Here is a 27,563-nt window from a genome sequence, read left to right on the forward strand (position 1 = left end):
CTCAGCGCAACGCTTTTGTCATCCTCAAAAGGTCCTTGACAAGACCTTTTTCGGACCAATTGTTGTCCTCAGAAAACACTCGAAAAGACGTTTGAACCGGCGCTAGTGCATTGCCTTTGCCCTCTCCATAACGTCTTTCAAATTACTTTTTCAGAATAAATTGTTATCCTCAGTAAGCACTTGAAAATACGTTTCCAGGTCAAACCAGCTTGTGTCGTCCTCAGTAGTACCAAGGTCAATGAGAACTGTGCGAGAATGATTGTACCATATGAGGACCACCTCAGGACATCGAGTGTTGTCTGGGCAGTAGGTACCGCCCAGACAACAGAAACACATATTCAGTACATTTTTAAAACGTTTTCGTGAGGACGTTTGAACGTCCTGGGAACTTGCTCAACTAGTGCGGATGGAGTCCAAGAAAGATCCTATTGTACAGCCTCAGTACATTTTCTTAAAATCCACAAATTGTTCACCAGAGCATTTCTGGCACTATTTCAGGATTTATAGGGGGTTGAAACATACTCAAATTGGTCCACCAGGACATTTTGCGTGCAAACTGTGCTACCCATTCAAACATTTCTGGGACAGTTTGCGTACCGAGTGGGTTACCGATCAGGACATTTCTGGGACATTTTGCATACCGACTACGCTACCCACCAGAATAGGTTGTATGCTGAATTACTGTGTTTTACATTTTACTTTTCTGTGAAGATAACGTTAGAGCACGGTTGTGTATTAACAGTTTAGAAGCGCGCTAGTGGCGATGCAGACGATGCCCACACAAGGTACGTGGCTGCGCCACCCGCTTAAGCAAGCACAAAAACAAGCAGCTTCTGAAATTTACTTATTCTGATGCCCCGCCCATCAAAACCAACAATAAAATCCATCAAATAATAAGGGGGGCGAGGCACTCAATAGTATTAATTCGTCAGAATAATCAGAGTGTACTTCTACCGATCCTAAAACAAAATGAAAATGCTTTTGTGAGGACAATAGTTAGATACTATAAATATCTTGCAAGCACAGCATTGAGCCGCTCTTATGATCAGTGCGGACAGTGTTTTAGAAAGTCAGGAAACAAACTCTTTCTGCAGTATATGTGGCTTACACGATCAAATTTGAGCAGATGAGATAGCCTGTGTGACTCGTAATATACTATAGGACGGGCATAGGAGCACCACAATTTTACCACTCACGCTTCTAATCTTTGCCAGAAATTACGCACACTGATTTCGTCATCTTGAGACATGATGCCTAAACTTAGTCGACAGTCATAAGCTACACAATGAACTAATCATGCAATTTCATTGCAACATAAACATGCTGCAACGAAAAGGCTGGTGGCAACAAGTTCACGCCGTCACTGCCCCAGCCACTCTTGATTAGACCACTTACTAGATCAACAACAGGCTGATGCATCACATGTGCATTCATTAATAAGACCGGCAGAATCGCCATTAAGCCGAGGGCTGTGCGCCATCTGTTCATTGTGCCTAGAAGTAAGGTGCAACTAATAGATACTGTGTCGAGCCGAGAATATACATTTTTGTGCACTCGGTCGGACTTGGACAGCTTCATGCCAGCTCTGCGAGGTCATGGTTCATGCTCATTGATGAACACATGCATCGGTGCAGCATTTTTGATTGCGGCAAAATAGTCATTCAATAAACAAAATGACAACTGAAATGTTTTCGAAAAACCGAATGGAACTCACCAGTGTTCATGCCTGGGTGGGCCTTGTCACGTGCACCCTCTTTGCATGCTGCTATTGAAGTGCCACTATCAATTTTGAAGGTCACTATCATCATTACAGTCCACTGTAAATCTCACGTTGAAATGTCCACTTTGCTCATGCCAGCTCATGACTGTTAAAGCAACTCTTGCAATGTAACACTAGATGAAAATTAGAGAACACAGTTTGAATGATATAAGCATTGTTATCGTGAAATGGCTGCAACTTCAATCTTCGCATTGAAAAAGCTCCTTGCATATCTCAGTTTTTCTATCACATGTAGTCATTGATTTATATTATGAATTGTGTAATCTCAGTAAAAACAAATCCATCTTAAAGGTGTCTTTTCTCTTACTTGCTCGTCAGCAATACCTCTATATCATAGTTTGGTCAGCACATTCACACCGAAGAGAAAGTATGCATTGAGTATTCAGCTAATGCTCCGTCTATATTGTCTTGGCAATGCCCTAGGATGCCACTGTGAAGCAGTCCCATAGACATGTTTCTTTGGCGTTAACTTCATAAATTTTGAAGTCAGTATTTTATGACACAAGTCATTTGTGTAAGCAGAGGTGTGTGTGTGGGGGGGGGGGGGAGGAGAAGGGGAGGGTTCAGATTTTTGCCCACTGCTGAAATTTTGATGTTTTGGCATATTCACAATGTTATTCCCATCAGCCCTATTGTTTTTTCAATGGCACCACTTTGACCAATGTTCCAAGAGATGCATGTGCCTACTTACTTGCTGCAGCATGAATGGAGTCGAATGCAAACCACATAGCCTGCCAGAAAGACCACTTCTAACAACACTGTGTGACAATGACTCTCATCACCTGCTTCTCGCTACCGGATCAGTTCTTCTACAGTCCTCTAGAGTCTGCACTCAAGGCAAAGACATGAGGTCTGCCCCAAACTATTCTTGGTGCCCGCATCTCGCACGGGCAGTCCGCCCTGCTTTGTTCAAAAGGTAACATACTGCTATGCGCGAAGCTCTGAACTGCATGATAATCAGCTGGAGAGGGCTCATGTTGTTCAATTGTGCAGTATTTTACATTGATGAGTTCAGTATTATTATAAAAGCATTAAAAAAAGAAAATAAAGGGCAAAGCTGTCATTTGACTACATGTAAAAATTACACAACTCATCATCTTGCGAGTACAAGAAATACACCTTTTTGAGAATTTCCACAGAATTATTTCATAATTCATCCCACCAGCAAAGTGCAAGATACTTAAAAAGCCAATATGAAAATGTTTTCCTGGAACACATCACTTCTTAAGCCTTTACAGGAAGATTGTTATTAGCTATACAGTATGAGTTTGATAATTTATTATTAGTAGTTTCATCAGCAACAACAGAGCAAAGAAAAAGTGGAGGATGCTTTTGTGTTCAAGTCTAGACTGCAATAACTTAGTCTGGCAGCATGTGCATTGCTTTCTAGACTTCTAGCTTATTTTCGTTCTCGGCGCATCGTGCCATAAGGCAACAAACGACTCTGTGGGTGTAACAATGGCCGTTTCAAAACATCACTGAGTGCCTAGTGCAAGCACTGTTAAGTGCAAACTACGCCGTAATTATTTCTTTTGCAAATCAGCGAAAGGCCCACTATGCGTACTTAGGGTGACACACGAACCTACACAGTTAATTTTGTTGATAGTTTTTCTGCTGCTGATAGTTAAATATGGCTGAGAACTTTGTAATGAATGGGCCTTTCAAACTCCCACTTGTTGTTCAAGTCACATCTTTCGGTGCTTAGTGTGATTCCACGCTTCTGCCACGCAATATATGATGGTTTGAAGAAACTTGTTCGACTATATGACGTTGTGTCTTTATCTAAAGTGGATTTGAAAAAAACCTCCGGACTTTGCGAAAGAACACCCGCGTGCCATGCAGACAGCCCGGGTTCGATCCTCACTCGGACTTGAAATTTGTATTATTTGTTTACCTTCCATATTTTTAGATTTTTCGGTCCCGGTTGAGATGATGACTTTTCGCTCACAAGAGACAACACCGGTGCTGGAATTTCTGTGAAATGAGCTCTTTCACTCTGTCACTTTAAAAATATAACTCAAAGATTTTCTTCATTATTGCAGTAACTTCTCCAAATAACAAAATAAAACCCACTAAATAACTGAAAGAAAGAATTGGAAATGTCAAAAGCCTGTTTTTCTTTGTTGGACACAGTATTAATGAGCATTCACAATATATGTTGGTTCTCATTATTATCCAGTCAATGATTGTTACTCTAGAAGCATTGTTGTATTGATACAAAAATAAACCCCATAAAAATTCTTTGCTCTTTGATGAATTGCTTCTTCAATCCTAGGCTCACTTCAAAATGCTACATGCACTGCGTGTGCATTTTACAAGCTAGGTCATTTTAAAATTTGGTAATGGATTTCAACGTAACGGTTTATTAGTGGCAATATTATTTGTATTGCTTGCTACTGCACATCAATCATTTGAGAACAATTACTGCACTTAATGGGGAAGTGAAGTTTGAAAATTTTGCACTGTTTCACAGGGGCATAGCTAGAGGGTGGCACATCGTGCACGCGTCCCTCCTGAAATTTTTTTTTGCCATGGCATAGAGAGCAAAAAATGGCCATTTCATGGGGGTGCCTTTCCCGAAATCAAGGTGCCCTCTCCGAAAAAATTTCTGGCTACGCACCTGCTGCCTCATGTAGCTTTTTTAGCTAAAACTACTTTCTTATTAATTTTGTTAATTGCTAACAAATTAGCAGAAAGTGTGCTTTAATTGTGAAGCATTGCTTATATGTCTCTTGCTTCTGAAGTAATGATTGCATAGATGAAATTATTCTTGGTTCTATAGGTGTGACTATTGATAACCCGCAAGAAAAAACTAGACAGTTAACTGAAAAATTGAGGCTTGAAGGAATCACCTGAGCAATAAAAGCATCATCCAGTCGATGTTTCAACAATTTTTTTACACAGACGGGTCTTTCGTTTAAACAGTACTGCCTAGTTGTCAATCCTGCTATTTAGACAGCACTCATCTTTAGTAAAGGCACGCAATGTTAATTCACAATACCAGTGAGCTTGTTTTTGATGTTGTTACCTGAATGAACAAAATGATCACCAATCATTTTTTTTTCTCCTTTCAGTTGTCATAAACATTTAGATGGCATGGACAAGCGGAATCCCACACTTGAATTTCAGCTCTTCAATCATGCCCTCAATATACTCAGGTGGGCCCACAGTAATGGATAATTTTCAATAGGGAGACTAATTGGCAGTGTGTTGTAACACTAGCTCAGTGGTTCACAGCCATGAATGTTGTGGGAAACCCTTGTAAATTAGTGGAAGTGATGAGGGACGCCCTACAGTAAGAGTAAAAAAAATCGCATCATATCCACGCAGTAAATGATGATGAGTGGGGCGATATGCTGGAGGGTTTCATCCCTAAACCGTAAATCATCCGTGAACATTACCCACTATATCATCAAAGATGTGACAAACACTGTATATATTTACACAAGAAATGTTATTATTGATAAGTGGTATGTATACGTCGCTTACGTTTCCCTTCATTATAGTAGCTTTTTGGTCGGTAAAGTGGTGGATAGGTGATGGGGCATAGTGTGATGTTTCCGAGGACGAAGTAGTGGGCAGTTTGCAAATGTGGAACTAGAGGCGGTCATGTACAAACAAGGAATGGACGTAGTGGGACAATCTATGGTTCCTTAACACACACCTAGATACAAGTACACGACCATCTTACATTTCATATTGGCTATTTCTCAACGGTATTTGCTTTATGGTCATTGAAGTGGTGGGTCGGTGATGGGGCATAGTGTGATATTGGTCACGTACAAACATATAAGAGATGGACATACCCACGCTTTTAGGAGCTTCGCCCCTAAAATATGGGTGTCATGAGTTAAACTGAAGTTTGAAGCACACGAGAAAATATGAACAGAGGAAGACCTGACTCACGCACAGGGGCTAATTTGCAACAATTTTTGTTAATAAAATGTTGTTGCAAGCTAGTATTGCATGTGTGTCACATATTTTTTGGTCCATGTTTTTTTGAACACTAAAACTTCAGTATGACATACCAAGCATACCAACACGCCCCAAATTCTACGTTACTAAGCATCATTAGTTAACACAACAAGCATTTATTTCTCCCAGAAAAATAATGGTGAAACTAAAGTGCCAGGCCAGTTTGACCTCAGCAGCTTGTCAATAAGTGCGATCTCAGCTCCATCCAACCAGTTTATAACTGTATTTACTCTCCTCAGCTCCACCAGAATGCATAAGCTCTGCCACAATGCATAGATGAGACAAAAAAAGACAAGAAATGTCCACTTGCATGAGACACATTGTGCCTGCAAAAAAGTTAGCTTTTTTTTAGTTTTCAGGATGAGTTTTGCAGATCCCCGCAGATGACTTTACGACCCCTGTGGGGTCAACGCACTCCCATATAAGAACCACTGCAGCAATGATGTTGAGCAGAAAGCAGTCATGATGAGATGAGACCAGGCGAAGATGAATGCTAAAGCTTTCAAAATAATTGTGCTTGAGTACGTATGGAAGTGGGTGTGATAGTAAATAGAATGAGAGAAATTTTTCACGGTTTAAATATTATGTTTTCTTGGCTGCCCAAACGCTACTGGGATTTCGCCGCTTAGATTTGTTCTCTGTTGTTTCAATGTACAGTATGGGAGGAACCAATAACAGCTAGATTCGATACATCACCACTGACTACATTTGTTTGCTGTCTTCTTTTTAAGCTCTGTGGCTGTAGCTTCGACGTGTGCCTGTAATCGGACCAATTTATACGTCTCTGTTTCTGCGCACCTCCTCTCTTGCTCGGACTCGGTGCTGACGGCAGGATTTTTAGAGGTGCGATTTTTACTTGAACATATCCTTCCGAAATGTAGTGTAAGTAGCATAAACTAGAATGTGTGATGTTATACACTGAACTAAGCAAAAAAAAGGTGCAGATTAAGGGTGCACGTTAATAACAGCTAAGATAGCACATGCAAGAAAGAATGAAAAAGATGGATGATGCATGGATCGAGGACCTTGAGTTCTCTTGCTGGAATAAACAACAGCATTGAGACGGACTGCTCCGATCTCTTCAGGTGTATTGCCGTTAAAGCATGGTTCAATATAAAATGAAATCTGATGATCCTACTATGCATTTTTCTGTAAACTGTAGTTTGATAAATTTCTATATTCATTTTCTATGGAAGTGCATTATTTTGAAGAAGCATTGAGCTGGCTTTCTCACAATGCACCATTGCCCAAATTATGGCAGCTTATGAATTCAACAAATCTAATTAACTAATTTCACTTTGGCACATATTTTTGGATGGAATGTTGCTTGTCATAATTATGGTACGAGAGCAAAGACTGCCAAGTAATCACCATTTCAATCATCAGTTTGGCTGACTGCTTTTGAGCTGTTGTAAATTACGTGTAAGTCACCTGCAAAATCCTTGAAAGAACAATGCTCTTGGAGCCAGCAATTCATATGGTCGACTCATCTTTGTCAACTTGTTGTCCCATTGTCAGAACGTTGACTCCAGCAACAACTTCTGCTCAAAAACTTTTCATCTCTTTAATTTTCCCCTTTCCCTAAGCTTCTGCCTTGTAGAAAAGCCAGCTCCAAACATTTCTCAGTATCTTATCATCAGGGCAAGAAAAAAAGCAGACGCAGTATAAACTGTCACAGGATGTGCTACTTATCTATCCTCAAGTTTTTTTTGAGAATGAAGCAGTCGGGTGTTATAACTGCATACTTCAAGCTACATCATGTACTTATGGATGGCAATTATTAGAAAATAGTGCCAAGGAAAGTATAAGAGAAGTAATCGTAATGTATATGAGAAGAAAGAAGAGTGAGAGAAAAGGTGACTTGCGGCCAGCAGGAAGCAAACTTGTGACCTTCGAATGATGCGCCCAATGCTCTACCACTGAGCTACTGCGGCGATCGTCCCACCGTTCACTTTATAGAGTATGTGCATTTAAATGCTCCCACAATAAGTGCATTTAAATGAGGGAGTGTCAAATCAGCACCACTTGTAGCCATTATGGCAAGTGTGAAACACTTTTTTTTTTTGCCTGTTGGCATCACGCGGCACGTGATCTTATTATGAGCTGGCAGTTGACCAATTATCTCTCGTACACTACGTGAAGGCACCAAGTCTGCCAGAATGAGACCTTCACAATGAGTTAAGAAAAGAAGTCTTAAGTTAAAGGGCTCATTTTCTATCAAGAAAAAAAGCCCTTAAATTTAAACAGTAGTATGTAGCTATAGTGACGCCTGACACTAGAAGAGCCCAATGGTGTGAAGATAAGCCTGCAGTGTTATGTGACAGCTAATGAATAAGGCTGACCATTCGCTTTCCTCATTGTAATTATAGGTCCGTTCGATTCACCTGCACCACGTGAACCAGTTCGCAAGGTGTTGCACCTTGCCACTCATTTCAGCAGTGTGGCATTGACGACCTCTGAACCCTGCCATTCGTTTCAAAAGAGGCAGAAGAGGTGCTGCACTGGTTCACATTTTTTCTGCACCTCCTATGCTGATAGTGCCAGCATGGTGGTGCCGCGCGTGCAGCTGAGCAGACAACGCAGCGCTTAGGCGTAGGTGCCGTACCCGCCTTATTAACGCGTTGTGTTTTGCCAAGATGTTTGCACCTCGTAAATTGTCCGCATGTGCGGTTTGCCATCGGTCAGTGTTAGTTGAACGATGTTAATTAAGCGAACAGAAATAAGGGCAGCACTTTATCAGCACATAGTCATTTGTTTCGGGTGTCGCACTGTGCCTGCACCATTGAACTCACAATGCACAATTTTTGAACTTCGTGTGCACAGCCGTGAATCAGTTCCGATCGGTGCACGTGAATCGAACAGACCTTATGTGCAAGAGTTGTACAAATGTTGATTAAATTAATGAAAAGCTTCCTTACAGTAAGACTCTATTAATATAGTTCATTAAAATACATGAACACAAAGGCCTTACAACTGGCTTCTTGGTTTATTTTTCTATTTGCTGGTAATTCATTTTTGATATAACAATTACAGGAGCAATTCTGGAGAAAAAATAACTCCGTCGTCATTTGGTTCCCTTTAAAGTTCAAGCGGTATAAGATCTGCGGGGTTGCGAAAATGAATAAATAAGTGAAGGATGCTGGCTTTGTGTTCATGAGTTTTTATGCATCCCTCGAATGCGGATGGTGTATTCTGCTTGAACATGTTTGAAGACAGCACAATCAGAACACAGACCAAGAGAAAAAAGAACAAACCACAGTGTTCACTTGCTCCTGAACGCTTATTGAAGGCACATTCAGTAAAAATTCATTTGTGAGTCATTGCTGTGGTTTCTCACCTTTTCTCTCTGTCCCTATCGTGGTTGCACTGCATTTCAGAACTACTGTCGTGAATGTTTACATCTCTCCCACGAAATCGCCCAGCTTTCAAATTTTCTACAGTATGTGTCCTCCCTGAAGGGGACTTGTTGAACATGCATTATGGAAGGGTGGAGAGTAACGTACAGAAAAGCACACTTCCGGCTGGGTGTGGTGATAGTTGTAGAAACATAGTGCATAGGCGTCTGCGTGCTCTAACTTTGCAGTAATTTGTAGCAGCTGTAGAGACTGAGGAAGCTGATCTGACTGATGGGTTTGATGCATGCCACTTTATCACTCACTTAGGCTTGGAAGTCACTTTATCTAAAACTGTTTGGAGAATGTGCTGAGCTGAAGAAAGCTCTAAGTGTTTTTCCACTTGTGTTTGTGTTGTTTGTCAAACCGGTAATGTAACAGCACAACCACAGTAATCACATGAAATGTGTTTATGTTTACTTTACTTATACATCCATGAGAAAATATGTTAATCTTTTTCTTAAGCAAATTTCAACTCAAAAGAACACAGCAGAAATCTAAAAACTCTGCTTTGTGTAGTTGTTCAATACATTGCTATTGCTATTGATATTACAACTTATCAATATTCCTGTCCTACTCTCTTCCTTTCGTTTTTTATTGAGAGTGTGAAAATTTTCTGATAATATTTTTGTTTTGCTCTAGGTTTGCCTTATTGCAATCCTTGGCTGCAAGTTGAAGTCTATGTGCTGGAGGAGTGTGAAGATGAAATGGCGGCTGCTTTTGAGATTCTGGAATGTGCATGAGGTAGGTAAAAACAAAAAAGCCTTTGCAGCTTCTATATCTATGCACTGTTGTATGTAAACCTATGAGAAGAAAAAAGACTAGAGAAGCTGTCTTGAAAGCAGCTATAGTAACCATCTAGTAGATTTTACCACTATGTTAGAATGAACTAAGTGTTCATGAATCACAATAATTGTATGATAATGTCAATTTTCAGCAACATTCAGCAAATAACTGATATCTACGTCACAATTCCAAACACCATTTTGCCACCGCAAGAGCCTCAATTGCTACAATATAAAGCATAACATTTCAGTTTCAAATTTTTATATGGGCAGTAAGCTACAACAAGACAGTAAAGTGCAGTGAAAAACTTAGCTATTACTATTTTCTATATATCTAAGAAATTTGTATACCACATGCTCTGTATTTTGTACAAAGAAGCTTTGTGCAGCATTGTAGAATGTGTAGGTGAATACATTGAACTTAATCTAGAACCTTATTGCATTTTTTTAGTTGTCCTTATGGGAACATTGTTTTCTGGTGAGCATTCATCATTGCCCGTCGACATCATTTTCAGATGATCTTCTTTTTGTGTGGGACATGCTACTGCATTAGCCAATTCTTCCGGGCAAATCAGCGATGCTACGTCTTGTCTCACCTGGGCAGCGATGAGGACTTGTCTGCATCAATTGAAGCGCTCTCCGTGACGGACAGTGTGAGCCAGCCAACTGTATCAGCCATGCATCAGCTTTCTCATCAACTACCTGAGAGATACATTTTCATTGGGAAAGAATTCCTAGTATCACAATGTGGGTGTAGAATTGCTGGGGGTGGTCAACAGAGCTACTTATTAGTAATTAGACATACACTAGCTGAAAGAATCACAAGGAGAATGGGACTTCTTATTAATTGACCTCGTGTCCAGGAGGCCAAACGGGCAACACTTATAATGACCACACAGAGCAGTGATAAATAAACGATACCACATTGTTTGAATTTGGCTCTTTATATATGGCTGTCTCATGTATCCCAATACAAGTAATGCTTTTGTCAACTTAAAAATGTGGCGCTGCAGCATTAACAACATACACACAATCTATGTGAAGTGGTTCCACATATTGGAGTCACAGTACATGGATTTGCTGACGTAGACAAAACACCAAGGCAGATGCCTTTTTACGAGTAATATAAAAAAAATTGCAGCATATCCACGGAGTGAATGATGATGAGTGGGCCAAAGCGTCAGAGGGTTCTATTCATAGACTGTGGACTGTTTTTATGTCTGTCTGTCTCTCCATTCGTCCATCCGACGTCTGTTCCTCTGTCTGTCTGTCTGTCCACCCTTCCGCACCTGCTGAGTGAGTCATCAAATTAGGCGGCCATGAACCACGACGAGCTTAAAGGGACAAACTCACGGCTTAAGAAGCTTCGCCCCTAAAAACTCATGGACACTCTGATTATCAACATTTCAATGCCTGTCATTGTTTAAGCTATCTACAATTCTAGTTCTAATTGCAAGAAAATTTTAATTCAGGATTTTCAGTAAATATATCTATAGTACTATAGTACATATTAGCTTAGAGATACATATTGAATAAAACTGTGCGTATTTCTGTGAGGCTTAGAAAATGGCTTTTCAGTTCACACTTAATTTCTTGCATGCGACATTTTTCAGGTTTGCCGTATTTTACTTGCATTTGTGCTGTTCTTGGCAATTCTTGGAGTCCTTCGAGGTCTCTACGCAAGCAGGCGTAAGCACGTGTTTCCTGCGCTGTTGCAGCTCAGGACATACCGGAAACAACTAGTATATGTTATGGTAAGCAACCTTCCCTCAGTTTCACTACTCGTTTGTCCACTCAATGCCAAAGGAATCACTCAAGTCTCCTGTCAATTCTTCGATTTGATGATTTGCATCACTGTTTGATTCAAATGACATTGCATTACAGGATCGACATGTGCCCAACCTGTTCTTTAAGTATATTGCCACACATAACTTGAAAAACGCACACTTGAATAGTTGTTCACAATAAATAACAACATATTGATCAGGCAAAAAAAAGTAGGCTGGATTGAAACAAACCTTCCTGAAACTTCAAAAGTTTGCCCTTAGGTATAGCGTGAAAGCGTGTCTTCAAACAAATACAATATTCATGCAGAAAATCCTGCAGAAAATAGTGAAATGGTTTATTTATCTAAGGATTTAAAAAATTAAAGTGCCAGACTGTCAAATGCCGGCCATATCATACATGTTTTATGTTTAGCAAGCATTCTGTTGCCAACGAAATGTTATCTTTAATAGTTGTGCCATCAGGGGGTGGCAAGCAATTACCCCTACAGGGAAATAGAGAGTAAAAATTTATTAGCTACCGCTCATGAGTCTTTAACTGAAATTAAGAAGTTTGAATGAGCAGATCTGATTCCAACACAATTACATAAAAATAGTGTTTTGCAGTAACTTGCAGAAAGAAAAAAAAGATGAAGAGGAAAGTTAACGAGGTCAGTCCCACCTCGCACTAGGCGTTCAAAACAAGACAGACTGAAATTTTTAGAGAAAGAGAATGAAAAATATAGAAACATGAGGACACTTTAATATCAGTCATTCGGAATGGCCAGTACATCACACAATGCCCAGTAGCGCTTCCATAGCTATCTGAACCGTCAGGTCCTGTCGATACACTATAGTTTCTTTTTTTTCCTACAGAGGTTGGTTAGTATAACATGCGGAGTGCAATACGTACACTGCAGACTATAAAAAAGCTGTAGTGGTTAGTTCTGTACTAATTTGGACCATCTAGGTATAATAAATATGTTTGCAAACAAGTTTGTGATCATTGTTCCAAGTATGACACTTGGATTGTGGCTACTGCTATTCATGATTGAACTGTAAACTTCTTGTTTAACTCTGTAGCCATTGTCTGCCAAAGCGGATAATCAGTTATGAAGCTTGGTATGCTGACCCAGTGATTTCAGCTTCAATACCAGCTACAGCTTTTGCATTTCAGTGGAAGCAAAATGGTAGACGACCGTGTACTGTGCGATGTCAGTGCATTTTGAAGAATAACCAGATGGACGAAGTTTCAGGAGCCCTCCAAATAAGGTCCTCATTATTGTGACATAAAACCCCAGATGTTATATAAACTTGTAGCCATCAACTCCCGAATGGCATGTTGTGAATTTTTCTGGAGGAATGTTTTAACTGGCCATTTGGAGTCAGAAAATTAGAACATTGATATCACTTAGCATTTTCATTTGTGTTCAGCTCCATTCTAATCTGTATTTTCATACAAATAGAGGAATGTCGACCTGTATCGCATGCATGTTTTCTGCAAGTATACTCGTATTGGCAGTGCTCAGTAAAATATTTATATGTTTAGCACATTTACAGTTTTGTATTGAGTGGCTGGTTTTGACAAAGCCATGCATTTATTTTGATTTTTATTCTTTCTGCTTAGCTCTGCTGGTTATTATATGTTGTGTCATCATCCTGGCTGCTGCAACCAAAACAAGGACATGAAAGAGGCCTACTTCGTGCCACTCTCGCTGCAACACGGCACCTCCTGGGAATGCCCTATTTAGTTTCGGAAAACACTGGAGAGTCTGTGGGGAACAGCCACATTGTCAGCTTAATCGGGATGCTCACAGCACTATTCAGTGGAGCTCTGCTATCAGCTTTGGTAAGTAGTTTCCACACTTTGTTAATATTCTTCACAAGAGATGATCCTATTTCTAGACCATAGATGTTACCAGGAGCAGCAGTAGAGTGCAGACACCCTCTAAGTGTTTATGTTGTAGAGAGCAGCCCTTAATTTCCTCCCAGTCATTCTTCATATTACACCACCCTTTCTCCAAGATGCTTTCATTATCTCACATAGTATTGCACTAGCTTCAGATGGGCCCTTGTTTGATGAAGTGACAATGTTGTACAATTACGTGATGACGTGACAGCATGTGATGATGCCATTATGACGGCACAAGTTTTGACAAACAGTGACATAATGATGAGATCGCATGTCACAACAGGCTATTTGCTTTCCATGCGCCGCTTCATCACTGATGGTCGCGTGGGTTTTAGTGCCACTTAAATCTCACACCGTGTTTTGTGTAAGGACACACTTACACTTTTGCTTTAAGGGCTTCTGACGTTCCTTCTTTTAAAATAATTTAGTTGTCTGTGGCTTTGGGGCATTAATCTCAAGTACAGTCGGCATCAAATGAAAGACGAACAGCAGAGCGTATGGCGTAAGCATTACAGAAGGTGTTGTGTACTCCCTCTAATCATCACAATGAACAAACTCGCTCCGCACATCTGGTCTGGCAGCACTATGCAATTTCCCTACAGTCCGATATTTTTGCTTTTCAAATTCAAAACAAAGGATACACAAATAAAAGAAAATAAAAATGAAACAACCTAAAGCAATTGGCCTGCCCACGCTGGCCCCTGTCATCACCGTATCAAAACTAGAACGCAAGCAAAAACATCGCATTATAAGCGGATCAGGCAGTTCCCACAAACCGGATGTGTGCACCAGTCCTTGGTGATGAATGAATGGCATGGGCTATACCGTTGATAATGCTTGGGCCATGCGCTCTGTCATTCACATTTCATTTGGTGCCGAATCTGCATGTAATCACAGTAGTGTGTTTCTCGGGAATAAGACTCCAGCGAATGCTGCATGTTTTCAAGTATTTGATGAATAATGTGATATTCATGTTCACTTTGCTTGCAGTGTAAGCATTTGCAGTTCCCATATTCAAAACGAACAAATCTTATCACCTCTTGCTCTTGTGTAATCTGCTTGAAAAGATGGCTTCACGGCAGTATACTTTTTATTGCAAAGAAACCATCGTTATAGGTGAAATTCGTGTTGCCGCGAAGTGGCACTTTAGAGAAAAATTTTCCATGCTACTCTTGGGCCGTTTCAACAGTTGTTATGCTTAAGTCTGTATTATAATTACAAGCTCTGACTATGGTAGGCTTTAAAATCTGCCATATCGCCCTGTCGACAACTGGAGCAGAAAAATACAAATGGAGCAGAAAAATACAAATTGGAGAAAACTGCGCATACAATGGGCAAAAATATCTACTCATACCTGTTAAATTTCAGATACCAGTTCTGGCGTTCATAAAATTCAGCTTCTTCCATTTCCGCTTCCGAATGATCGATATCAACTGTGTTCGCAATCTCCTCATCGATTCCTCTGAGAAGCTCATACTGTTCAGTCGAAATTCGGTGAAACTTCTTCAACTCACATATTGATGGGTGGTTTATATGCCAAAGCTGTCCAATATCTGCGATCACCTGCGTGACGGCCTTGCGTGTTTGATTCCGCCGTTCGTAGAGGGCCTCCATGATCCGATCTAGTGTCGGAAACGTGAGAAGTCACTGGCCGGCCGTGTCACAAGGCGAAGTCGGAGTCAACTCGGCATCCATCGCAGACGGTTCGCAAAACGAACATCCGTAAATTGTCGGTCTGTCGTTCTTCGTGATCTTGCGAATATCGAGCCGTCGTCGTGAAGGGCGAGTCAGTACGGAGCCGAATTAAATGTGAGGGCTCCCGCTCGCGAGCCTCCAGACGATGCCTGCACTCACGGGGCTGCGCTGTCAAGATGTACGTCGCTGACCTATGGACTGCTTTCACTTGTGAACATTGGGCCCTCGTCGTGCAGGGCGAGTCAGGACGGAGCCGAAGTAGACGTGAGGGCTCCCGTCTCGCGAACCTCCAGACGATGCCTGTACTCATGTCAGTCCACGGGTGCTCCTGGTGGTCTCAGTTGCAACCGGAGTTCGGCTCCCAGGTCTCAGCGGTGGTTAGGCCTCGCACATCAGCTTTGCCTACGGCACCTTCAGAAAAGTCCTCGAGGCTACGACGGCAGTCGAAATTCGTGAAGGCGGTTCCGTCTCACCTCCGAAGGTCCTTCCTCCCGGGTTTCGGCACCAAAATGCTGAGAAAGGGATGAGCCGCCGTGCCCATGGCGAAGCCCACCCGTCGACCTTATCTTTATTCCGAATGCCGGTCTAATCCTCGATGATGATAGCGACTATCTTAGTAGTTCACACAATATTTAACACCAGTGTTGTCTGACTCAAATTTTCAGAATTAGCTGTGCATAATATCTTTCAAAATGGCAGCCACATACATAGTGCTTTTTGTATTAGGGTAATTAGCTTCCTTTCATTGGTGAAATGGGTTTGGCTTAGGCTTCCTACAATCCTGATGGCCACTTACATATATAACTTATTCACAAAGCATTACTACAAGAACAGAAGAGAATTTCCAGTGCCGCACGCTAAGCTTAACAGATCTCAAGTGGAAACTCTGCAATTGCGGTTGCTGCAGACAACAACTTAACCAAATCCAAACTTTATTACCAGGGTATATCCAGAGAGAGAGGTCTAAATAAATTGTGGCAAGTGTAATGGCATCACTACTCTGAACCATATATTCTTTGGCAGTGTCCTGTGGCTTTCACAGACTGTGACAAAGAAAGAAGCTAGTGGCAAAGAGCCCTTTATAATGTAGCTCTTTCAGATCAAGCGCAGGTCGTTCAGAATGGCCACGATATGGCAGTTAGGTTAAACCTTACTGTCCCAGCGTGCAAGCCACCAGCATAAACTTGAAGGTTGATCTTCAGGACCTGATTAAAGTTTATCATACCATATGACGCCATACTAGAATAACAACATTGTGTGGATGCCACATTATAAAGGGGCTTTTGTGGCAAAGATGCAGCGAAGAACTGATGCAAGGCAGGTCTAACAGCTAACTTCTGCGAGGATGGCAGTTTTTTTTGTGGAATATTTGTTTTTCATAAATCATTGGATCTAAAATTATGTCTGTTGATGTAGACTGAGGATTGCACAGTTGGCTAGCAAGATCACTGTATTCATCTGCGCAATCTTTTAATTTTGTAAAATTGAAGGACTTCCACAAACACTAGTAAACAATGTTACAGGTGTGTAACTTAGCTGTGAAAATATATCTCACAGTCTCATAACTGTGATACTATTTATTGATTTTCAGCAACAATTTCTATATATCAAACTCTCGAATAATTGGCTAATTACAATATTGCTTCATCAAAACTAACGTAGAAGACTGAAAAAGAGTACCAGCTGCATTGCCCTGTGACTGCCTGTCCTGGACCTCATTTCTCATGGGAGTTTCAATAGCGCTTCTAGGAAAAACATCGAGTTCAATCTGTGTGATGACGTCAATGGCTAATCAGATCAGGCATCTTAGTTTGGTCCGCTTCTGGTAATGATGCAATGCAATAAGATGCTTCATTGGCTTGCCTGGCAAACAGTACTTTTTGTGTTCTCATGTATAGTCTGCAAATGATGACATACTTACAGTACAGTATTATGCAATTTTTTGAGGTTTCATTGTAAAACACGGCTTTCCATTCTGGAATGGACACGACAGGAGAAAAATAGAGAAGAACCTGAACACCATTCTTCATTTTTATTCGCTTGTGTCGGCATATGCTCTTCGAACTTTTTCAGGAACAAAGCACTATGAATTAGAACTCTAGTTTTTGTCATTGTAATAGTTTTGCATGTTTGCTTGGTTATGAGGCAGAGGAAGTAAACAAGCCCCAGGATATGTCTAATGAGCTTTAGAGATGTATAATAGCTACGAGCTGCTCACCTCAAACACTTATGTGGCAGCAAAAAGTTGCGTCAAAACCAAGCACTGGAGCACTCCAATGCTCTACCACATTGCAAGCTGCAAAGAGACTGCATCATGCAAGTGTGACGAGGTTTATTAGTCGATAACAACAACGGCAAGACAGCGTGAAGAACCATCCAGCAGAGATCAGCACAGCAGCGAGCCGAAGCACGAGCCGAGAGAACCGGGCGTTGGCAATGCTGCTTGCTGCAGGCACATCTTTTTCTTCACAATCGCCCCCGCTGAAAAAGGAGCCATCCTGGCGACCTAAGAAGTTTCAGGCAGAGGCTCATGGTATGGTTTCAGTCGGGAAACATGGACGATGTCACGTGCGTGCCGGCGCATGTCGTCCGATCTGGAAACTGGCTCAATTAGGAAATTGACTGGAGAGGTTTTCTCCAAAACGGTGTAAGGCCCCTCGTACCGGGGGACAAGTTTCGAGGAGAGTCCCTGTGTTTGGTGTGGAATTGCGAGCCACACAAAAGACCCTGGGGCATAGCTGGGATCTGAAAGGGCGGTGCTACGGTGTTCTTTCTGGCGTTGCTGCTCTTTTGAGGTGAACGCACGGGTGAGCTGGCGGCACTCTTCGGCTTGTCGAGAAGCATCGGAGACAGGTGGGCACTCGAAAGCATCAGGACGGTAGGGTAGTAGGGTGTCGATTGTATGGGAAGGCTCGCGTCCATAGAGAAGAAAGAAAGGTGAGAATCCCGTGGTGGTTTGAACTGCGGTGTTATATGCGAATGTGACGTACGGGAGAACACGGTCCCAGTTGCTATGATCAGATGCCACGTACATTGAGAGCATATCACCCAGCGTGCGGTTGAACCGTTCCGTTAGCCCGTTAGTCTGCGGGTGGTATGCTGTCGTTTTCCAATGAATGACGTGGCATTCCGAAAGCAGAGTTTCGACGACCTCGGAGAGGAAAGCGCGGCTTCTGTCACTAAGGAGCTCTCGATGTGGACCATGTCGAATGATAATGCGACGTAAAATGAAAGAGGCGACATCCTGAGCAGTAGCGCTCGGCACAGCGGCTGTTTCGGCGTAGCGTGTCAGGTGGTCAACTGCCACTATAATCCACCGATTACCATTTGATGTCAATGGAAGGGGGCCGTAGAGGTCAACGCGACGCGATCAAATGGCTTGGCAGGGCATGGAAGTGGCTGCAAGGCGCCAGTAGCACGTGGCAGTGTTGGTTTGCATAGCTGGCAGTCAGGACAGCACTGCACGAATTTGCGTACAAAATTGTACATGCCGCGCCAGTAATAGCGATGGTGAAGGCGTTCATATGTTTTGAACACTCCTGCGTGGCCGCATTGCGGATCGTCGTGAATAGAGGCGCATACTTGCGATCGTAAAGTGCGTGGAATGACCAGCAGCCACCGGCGGCCATCGGGAGCGTAGTTGCGTCGATGAAGGAGTTGATCACGGATGGTGAAATGGAAAGCTTGACGTCGGAGGGATCGAGATACTGGAAGGTTGGGCGTGCCAGATAGATATTCGATGAGAGATGCGATCCACCGGTCACGATGTTGTTTGGTGGCAATCAAGTCGAGATTCAGCGATGACAAGGTCTCGAGGCGAGTGTTTCCGCACGTCGGATCTGGTGATAAAGGTGAGCGGGACAGGGCATCAGCGTCAGAGTGTTTGCGTCCGCAGCGGTACACGACGCGAATGTCGTACTCCTGGATTCGGAGTGCCCATCGCGCAAGGCGGCCAGAAGGGTCTTTCAAAGTGGAGAGCCAGCAAAGCGCGTAGTGATCAGTTACTAGATCGAACGGGCGGCCGTATAAGTATGGCCGGAATTTTCAAAGCGCCCACACCAGAGCCAAGCACTCTTTTTCTGTCACGCTGTAATTAGTTTCGGCTTTCATCAGAGTGCGGCTAGCGTAGGCTACAACGTATTCTGAATAGCCGGGCTTTCGTTGAGCGAGGACAGCGCCTAGCCCGACGCCGCTGGCGTTGGTGTGCACTTCGGTAGGAGCCGTCGGGTCGAAGTGGCGAAGAATAGGTGGGGAGGTGAGCAGACGGCGTAGAGAAGTGAAGGCAACGTCACACGCAGGGGACCAGGAGGAGAGGTTTACGTCACCACGAAGAAGCTGGGTTAATGGTGACATGATAGATAAAAAATTGCGAACAAAGCGCCGGAAATACGAGCATAGGCCTACAAAACTGCGAAGTTCTTTCATGGTCCTCGGCTTGGGAAATTCTGCGACTGCTCGAAGTTTTGCCAGGTCAGGGAACGCCGTGTTTGGACACGATGTGGCCTAGTATGACGAGCTCGCGTGCAGCGAACCGGCATTTTTTCAGGTTAAGCTGCACGCCAGCGTTGGTCAGGCAAGTCAAAACGTGCCTGAGGCGAAGGAGGTGTGTAGGGAAATCATGGGAGAGAACCACGACATCGTCGAGGTAACAGAGGCACATATGCCACTTGAGGCCACGTAGCGTATTATTCATAAGACGTTCAAACGTGGCAGGCGCGTTACAAAGCCCAAAGGGCATGACGATAAACTCGTATAGTCCGTCTGGTGTAATAAATGCCGTTTTTTGGCGATCGGCTTCAGCCATTGGGACTTGCCAATAGCCAGACCACAAATCTAGCGACAAGAAAAATTCCGCTCCGTGAAGGGTGTCATGGCGTCATCAATGCGCGGCAAAGGATAGACGTCCTTGCCGGTTATCTTGTTCAAATGACGATAGTCCACACAAAATCAGATAGATCCGTCTTTCTTACGCACGAGGACGACAGGAGACACCCAGGGACTGTGAGATGGTCTAATGACGTCTCTACGAAGCATATCTTCGACTTGATCGTTGATGACGCGGCGCTCTTTAGCGGAGACACGGTATGGTCTTTGACGTAGTGGCTGGTGTAGGCCGGTGTCAACATGATGTTTGACTTGTGACGTGCGGCCCAGTTGAGGCTGCTACACATCAAAAGAACTCCTGAACTCTTGCAGAAGATCCAGCAGGTCGGCATGTTCGGTGGGAGTGAGAGTGTCGGCAATGGCGCTAGAAAACGTATCCTTGGATGACTCTTCGAGTGCCGACAGTGATTTTGGGTGGTCGCAGTAGTCATCCGGGACATCAACCAAAGCCGAAGGGTCGAAATCCTGCACGCGGCCGAGACATTCCCCCGCAAGCAAAGTGACAGATGTGGAAAGCGGATTGCTTATGAACATATTGCTTCTTCCGGCGGCAAGGTCAATTGTTGCGAAAGGCAGCGGCAGAGCTCGACGACTCTTGAAGATATCGGAAAGCATAAAAAGGCATGTAGCGTCAGTGTAGGCGTTGCATGAAACGGGAACAATGGCAAAATTTCTAGGTTGAATGTCGGTATCTTCATGAACGAGCAACTTCGCCCGCTGATGAAGAGCGTCAAGTAATGGGACATCACACAAGAGTGAAAACTCAACTTGGGCGCGAGCACAGTCGATGACGGCATTATGGCGGGATAGGAAGTCCCACCAGAGGATGACGTCATGCGAACAGACAGCGAGAACAATAAATTCCACGATGTAAAGATTGCCTTCGATGGACACTCTTGCAATGCAGGCTGCGAGAGGCGTTACTTGCTGTGCGCTTGCGGTGTGGAGCGACAGTCCCGAAAGCGGCGGCGTGACTTTGCGCAATAAACGGCAGAGATTAGCGGCAATAACAGAAACAGCTGCGCCGGTGTCCACAAGGGCGAAAGTACAATAACCTTCAACAGTTACTGCGACCACGCTAGTAGGAGAGGGGCGAGGGCTTAGACAGTTTGGAAACGGCGCAGTTCTTGCCTCTTGAACTGCGGTGCTTAGTTTTCCTGTTCGGAAGGTCCGGGCCGGCGACGCATGGGGGAGGGCGATTGCCGACGAGGAGAGGGTGCGCGCTGCGGCTGGAAGTCAAGGTGGTCAGTAGGGGCATAGCGAGGTGACAAGACCCGCCCGTATTGAACGAAGGGTTGGCTGCCGGGTTGCGATGACCGGGCATAGTTGCCGAACGTCTGAGGTCGACTGCGGCAGTAGCAAGCAACGTGTCCGGGAGTGAAGCAGGCGTAGCAAATCGGTCGGTTATCGGGCGTCCTCCAGGGATTGGCGACTGGTGCTGCCGCCCAAGGTGCAGTATAAGCAGCCAGGTGTGCGGGCTGTGAGCGCGTGGTGTAGGGCGGTTGCGGAAGCCTACGCACAGCGTCTGCGTATGTGAGCGGGGCGGCTACGGGCTGCATCTCTTGCGAACAGGCGACAGGAGGAGCCACAGGCTGCGCTGCATACGTTAGGGACACGGTTACAGGCTGAATCGCTGGCAGATAGGCGGCAGAGGCACCTACCAGCTGTGCAACACGCGGGCAGTGGACACGGCTAGATAGAGGCGGCTCGTAGTGCGCAAGGGGAACAGCTTGTGCAACCTCTTCCAATATAGCAGTGCGAAGCGGGGCGGGTAGACGGGCGGTGGTCTCGTGAGCAAAAGGCACTAGAGAAAGTTGGCGGGCGACTTCCTCACGGACGAAGGCTCGGACTTGCTGAAGCAATGGTGAATTGTCAGGCATGGTGTCGAAACTGGACAGTGACTCACCACCACGCTGAGGTTGTCGAATCAGAGAGCGTTGCTTCTTCAACTCGTCGTAGCTCTGACATAAGCTGACGACTTCAGAAACTGTGCTCGGATTTCTAGCCAAGAGCATTTGAAATGCGCCATCGTCGATGCCCTTCAGGATGTGTTTGACCTTGTCCGACTCGGGCATGGTGTCATTCGCACGTCGACAAAGGTCGACGACATCCTCAATATAGCTGGTGAAATTTTCGCCAGTCTGCTGAGAGCAGACGCGCAAGCGCTGTTCTGCCCTCTGCTTGCGGACAGCCGGCAGACCAAACACTTCAGCACATGACGTCTTGAAGACGCTCCATGTGGGGATATTGTGTTTGTGGTTGTTAAACCACAATTCTGCGACGCTGGTGAGATAAAATATGACATGGCCGAGCTTGTCGGCTTCATCCGACTTGTTATTGGCGCTCACCAGCTCATAGTGCTCAAGCCAGTCTTCCACGTCGGTCCCATCCGCACCGCTGAAGACTTTCGGGTCCCGTAGCCTAGGATGGCCGGGGCAGTTGAACTGGGGCGACGATGCCGATAGGTTAGCGTTGTCAGTCATGACGGGTGGTAGCGTGCGGCTTCGCAGTTCCAGGGTGTAGCGACGGGGATGAACAGCACTCTCCACCAAATGTGACGAGGTTTATTAGTCGATAACGACAACGGCAAGACAGCGTGAAGAACCGTCCAGCAGAGATCAGCACAGCAGCGAGCCGAGGCACGAGCCGAGAGAGCTGGGCGTTGGCGATGCTGCTCGCCGCAGGCACATCTTCTTCTTCACACAAGCGATAACCCTCCATGTGTTGCTGTCTGCTGTTTCAATGCATGCAATCAACAGTTCACTGACAGATAAGGCCACATCTGTAGCTCGGTAGTTTAACATTCGTATTCTTCATAGACTCAGATACATGAAGAGCCTTTCAGGCAGGTTTTCTCTTTCGATGAATTGCATTATCAGGAAGTTATTTACACTCACAGTACCAATGAGCAAATTTCTGCACATTTGTTTATGAAGTATGTCACACTGTTTTGGTGATCTGAATTTTACCAGGTGGCACGGTTTCTCCTGCAACAAAACCTTCGTCTTGACCAGACATATCCAGGGATGTTGTTCCATGAATACTTCCGCTACCTTAGAACCAAGGCTCGCATTCTGCACGGTCATGCTTTCAACAGAAGCTCCTCAAAAAGTAAATCTCATCCAAGCCAGCCAGACACGGTGAGCCATTAGGTACTTTCTCTGATCAGGGCAACATGCCTAAACACATCACACTGCTCAATTTTGCAGTTGAAACTGCTGCTCGAGCTGGAGCGGCTGGCCACAGAGATGGAAGAAAGAGCAGACCGCTTGTTTGTCGTGCCAGAAGAGGAAAAGATTGAACGTTGGCTTTCCCAGCATCTGAGGGCTTCACGTCTCCATTAATTCTGAAGCTGCTGATGTGAGGTGGCCATGGCCCTGGCATATTTATTTATTTATTTAAACATATCTCACCAAGTTCATAGCATAAAGAAGGCATTGCAACATTTGTTTTCACTATGTAATATTGCGATATAGACATAACTCACCATTGCATATAGACTCATGAGTGTTTTCTTTATGTAAATCACATAATAAACAGAACAATTTCATCGTCAGTTGAGATGTTCTGTAGTGTTTTTTGAGCACTGCTGTTTGTTTTGGTATCAGCAGACATGGGGCGGAGGACATGAGACCGACATGTACGGTTGAGCAACAGTGATAGAATTGGCTTGGTGGCAGAACTTTAGGGGTCCTGCCAAACTTCTTGAAAATTGTCAGAAGATATGCTGACCAACAGTGGAAGTATCTGCCAATATGTGAGCCAAATATTCATGCGCGACATGCGAAAAAAAATTTAAAATTACATTTCGAAGTCAGCTGGAAACCTCTTGCTCTTCATCACATGTAAAGTGCAGTGCGAACGGAGATAAGAGACGAAACAAAAGAAGCAAACAGGACCAAGGCCAACTTTCAACTGAAAGTTTTTCTTGAAGAAACAATAATAAATATCTAGGCTTAACTCAACTATGTAGCTCAAAAAAAATGCTAAACAACTAAAATTACAGATGACAAGGGTCACATCATGTTTCTTTCGATGCATCATCTCTTGCAAGTGTTAGATAATCGAGTCTAATGTCACTCAAGTTGATCGACGGCCTGCTGACCCATGACTTCCCTTTCCTTTCAATATAGAAGGCTCCGACTGTTTCTCGGGCTATTTGCTGTGTCTAATGAGTTGAAATCATTTCGTCTTCAAAATGGGGAGCAGCCAAACTCGTGGCAACAGTTTGTGGGGGTAGATAGTTGATCTTCAGTTAGTGTGAATTTCTGCTCTTTTGATGCATCTGCCACTCTGCCCTATCTAGGTTTCGCAGCAGACAACGGTATTTGAAAGACAATTCTTACATCACAGTCCACAAACTTATTAATATGCTCCATCCAGCATCACGTGCACAAGAGCTCAGGCATTAATTTATTTTTGTACAAAGACCAGACAGCTCTTGCGGAAAGAACACGTCGACACCATATCACATGGCAACATTCTCGATGCCATACCTAACAGCTTCCTCTCTCCAAAGTGTGCTTTATGGGACCCTGAGTTGTACTTCAGGCTACACAGTGCTGAGTGGCAAAGAAAGAGCGTATTCGCAGTAAAAAACCGAAATAGCTAGGAAATAAGAGCGCACCTTTTTAAGGGAAAAAAAACAGTTTAAATGATAGTTTTACACATTGTATTATAGAAAACAAATTTAATGTATTTCTTTTTGAAAACAAAAACCTAATTATTTATTAACTCAATATCAGCCAATATATATACTTAGGCAATGCTGAAAAAACTGATGGCGTGCAGTAACAATCAGCGACTCAGATGGGCAGCTGTAGAAACAGGATAAGGGGAGTTTTGAGACAGCATACTGAAACATACACCCTCAATCTGGCTCAGAAAATTAATTCACCAAGCACGTGTAACACAGTGGGTTTGCTCTGAGTCACTAACTGTATCGTCAGTTGTCTTATGACTGAACATTGTTCCATGAATAATATTTTGCAGCAGTACTTACAATTTTTATGTTGTATTTTGTAGCTGCATCTTGTGTTAAACCATGCCAAATTTCTGTACTCCTTCTTTTTACAGGTCCAGAACAGCTACTGAAGATCTATCGATTTCACCTCTACTGGTGCTCCAGCCCACTATTCCACTTTGCCATTGGAAACGAAGATTTAGAAAGTCATAGCTTAATGTTGCGAGCTGCAACAGAAAGAAAAGGGCATAGGTGGACCTTTTGACACACACCAATTGCTACGATGACAAGAAATTAGGACATGCTGTTCACAACATTAGTGAGAATTAATGAGAACCATCATTATGAAAACTCTCATAAAATACACATGCATAAGTTTAAATATTAAATTTTTCGTTGCAAGTATGACATCACACAATCTTCATGTACCAATTGTGTTACGCATTTGCAGAAAATGTGCTGCAAGTTATAAGTTAGGTTCAGTGGCATTCAGCAATGTACATTATGCCGCCATCCTTTTTTGCAAGTACATGTGCAGGACGCACAGTTTTTTTTTTTTTATCTTACTGAACCAACCATATAAGGAATTTCATTGTAATAATAATAAATACTTTTTTCATGATGTACTTGTATCTTCTTCCGGATGTGTGCACACTGGGCTTGTGCGAATATTCAAATCCTATGAATGTTTGAAGGAATGTTACTGTAGTTGAATTTCATTCGATTTGAATTTAAATTGGTGCAAACTTTGAAGTTTTCGAAATGCATGTATGTTAATCCACATGTAACCCCTGTGAATATGGTGTCACTGCAGTGGAGAGGTGCTAAAACTTGAAAGCACCTATTCAAATAGGTACCGAGAAATCTTGGTGATACGATCACAGATACTATAAATTTTGGGGTGACACAAATTTTAAGTGCAAAACATTCCTTTTGCACAGTGCAAGCACTCTTGGTATGTGCCTATCTATCTATCTATCTATCTATCTATCTATCTATCTATCTATCTATCTATCTATCTATCTATCTATCTATCTATCTATCTATCTATCTATCTATCTATCTATCTATCTATCTATCTATCTATCTATCTATCTATCTATCTATCTATCTATCTATCTATCTATCTATCTATCTATCTATCTATCTATCTATCTATCTATCTATCTATCTATCTATCTATCTATCTATCTATCTATCTATCTATCTATCTATCTATCTATCTATCTATCTATCTATCTATCTATCTATCTATCTATCTATCTATCTATCTATCTATCTATCTATCTATCTATCTATCTATCTATCTATCTATCTATCTATCTATCTATCTATCTATCTATCTATCTATCTATCTATCTATCTATCTATCTATCTATCTATCTATCTATCTATCTATCTATCTATCTATCTATCTATCTATCTATCTATCTATCTATCTATCTATCTATCTATCTATCTATCTATCTATCTATCTATCTATCTATCTATCTATCTATCTATCTATCTATCTATCTATCTATCTATCTATCTATCTATCTATCTATCTATCTATCTATCTATCTATCTATCTATCTATCTATCTATCTATCTATCTATCTATCTATCTATCTATCTATCTATCTATCTATCTATCTATCTATCTATCTATCTATCTATCTATCTATCTATCTATCTATCTATCTATCTATCTATCTATCTATCTATCTATCTATCTATCTATCTATCTATCTATCTATCTATCTATCTATCTATCTATCTATCTATCTATCTATCTATCTATCTATCTATCTATCTATCTATCTATCTATCTATCTATCTATCTATCTATCTATCTATCTATCTATCTATCTATCTATCTATCTATCTATCTATCTATCTATCTACCTATCTACCTACCTACCTACCTACCTACCTACCTACCTACCTACCTACCTACCTACCTACCTACCTACCTACCTACCTACCTACCTACCTACCTACCTACCTACCTACCTACCTACCTATCTATCTATCTGTCTATCTGTCTATCTGTCTATCTGTCTGTCTGTCTGTCTGTCTGTCTGTCTGTCCATCCATACATCTATCTATCTAAGACTGCTCTCATGATCACCCCCTTTACTTAATTGGGTAGACCAAAATTTCTGTCTATCTATCTAACACTGCTCTCATGATCACCCCCTTTACTTAATTGGGTAGACCAAAATTAGTACGGGAGCTTAAGATGGCTTGATGAATATAACTCCCTGGTCATGACATGAATAATGCCACAATCCTGTCGTATATGTCATCAAACCCTTTCCACCAAATGTAAAGCACATCCCCTTGGGTGGGAATGTGCCTCAGGTATATATGCCACTGGCGATTGACCCAGGAATGGCAAGAGCAGACATTGGCAACCATCATGCGAGAAG

At 42.9% G+C, this 27,563-nt stretch overlaps 1 protein-coding gene across 1 annotated transcript in view; it reads left to right on the forward strand.

Annotated features, from left to right (window-relative positions):
* The window catches only part of LOC119178611 (uncharacterized), a 243,067-nt gene extending 217,665 nt beyond the window's left edge, over positions 1–25,402 (forward strand). The window contains exons 40-49 of the mRNA XM_037429824.2: positions 2,481–2,696; positions 4,855–4,938; positions 6,487–6,598; positions 9,790–9,891; positions 10,448–10,585; positions 11,546–11,686; positions 13,323–13,544; positions 23,159–23,326; positions 23,396–23,546; positions 25,263–25,402. Of these exons, the coding sequence (XP_037285721.2) occupies positions 2,481–2,696; positions 4,855–4,938; positions 6,487–6,598; positions 9,790–9,891; positions 10,448–10,585; positions 11,546–11,686; positions 13,323–13,544; positions 23,159–23,326; positions 23,396–23,530 (1,318 nt within the window). The 3' untranslated portion in view covers positions 23,531–23,546; positions 25,263–25,402. The remainder of the gene's footprint in view (positions 1–2,480; positions 2,697–4,854; positions 4,939–6,486; positions 6,599–9,789; positions 9,892–10,447; positions 10,586–11,545; positions 11,687–13,322; positions 13,545–23,158; positions 23,327–23,395; positions 23,547–25,262) is intronic.
* The last annotated feature ends 2,161 nt before the right edge of the window (positions 25,403–27,563 follow it).

The sequence above is a fragment of the Rhipicephalus microplus genome, chromosome 1 (assembly GCF_043290135.1).
Source record: "Rhipicephalus microplus isolate Deutch F79 chromosome 1, USDA_Rmic, whole genome shotgun sequence".
NCBI lineage: Eukaryota > Metazoa > Arthropoda > Arachnida > Ixodida > Ixodidae > Rhipicephalus > Rhipicephalus microplus.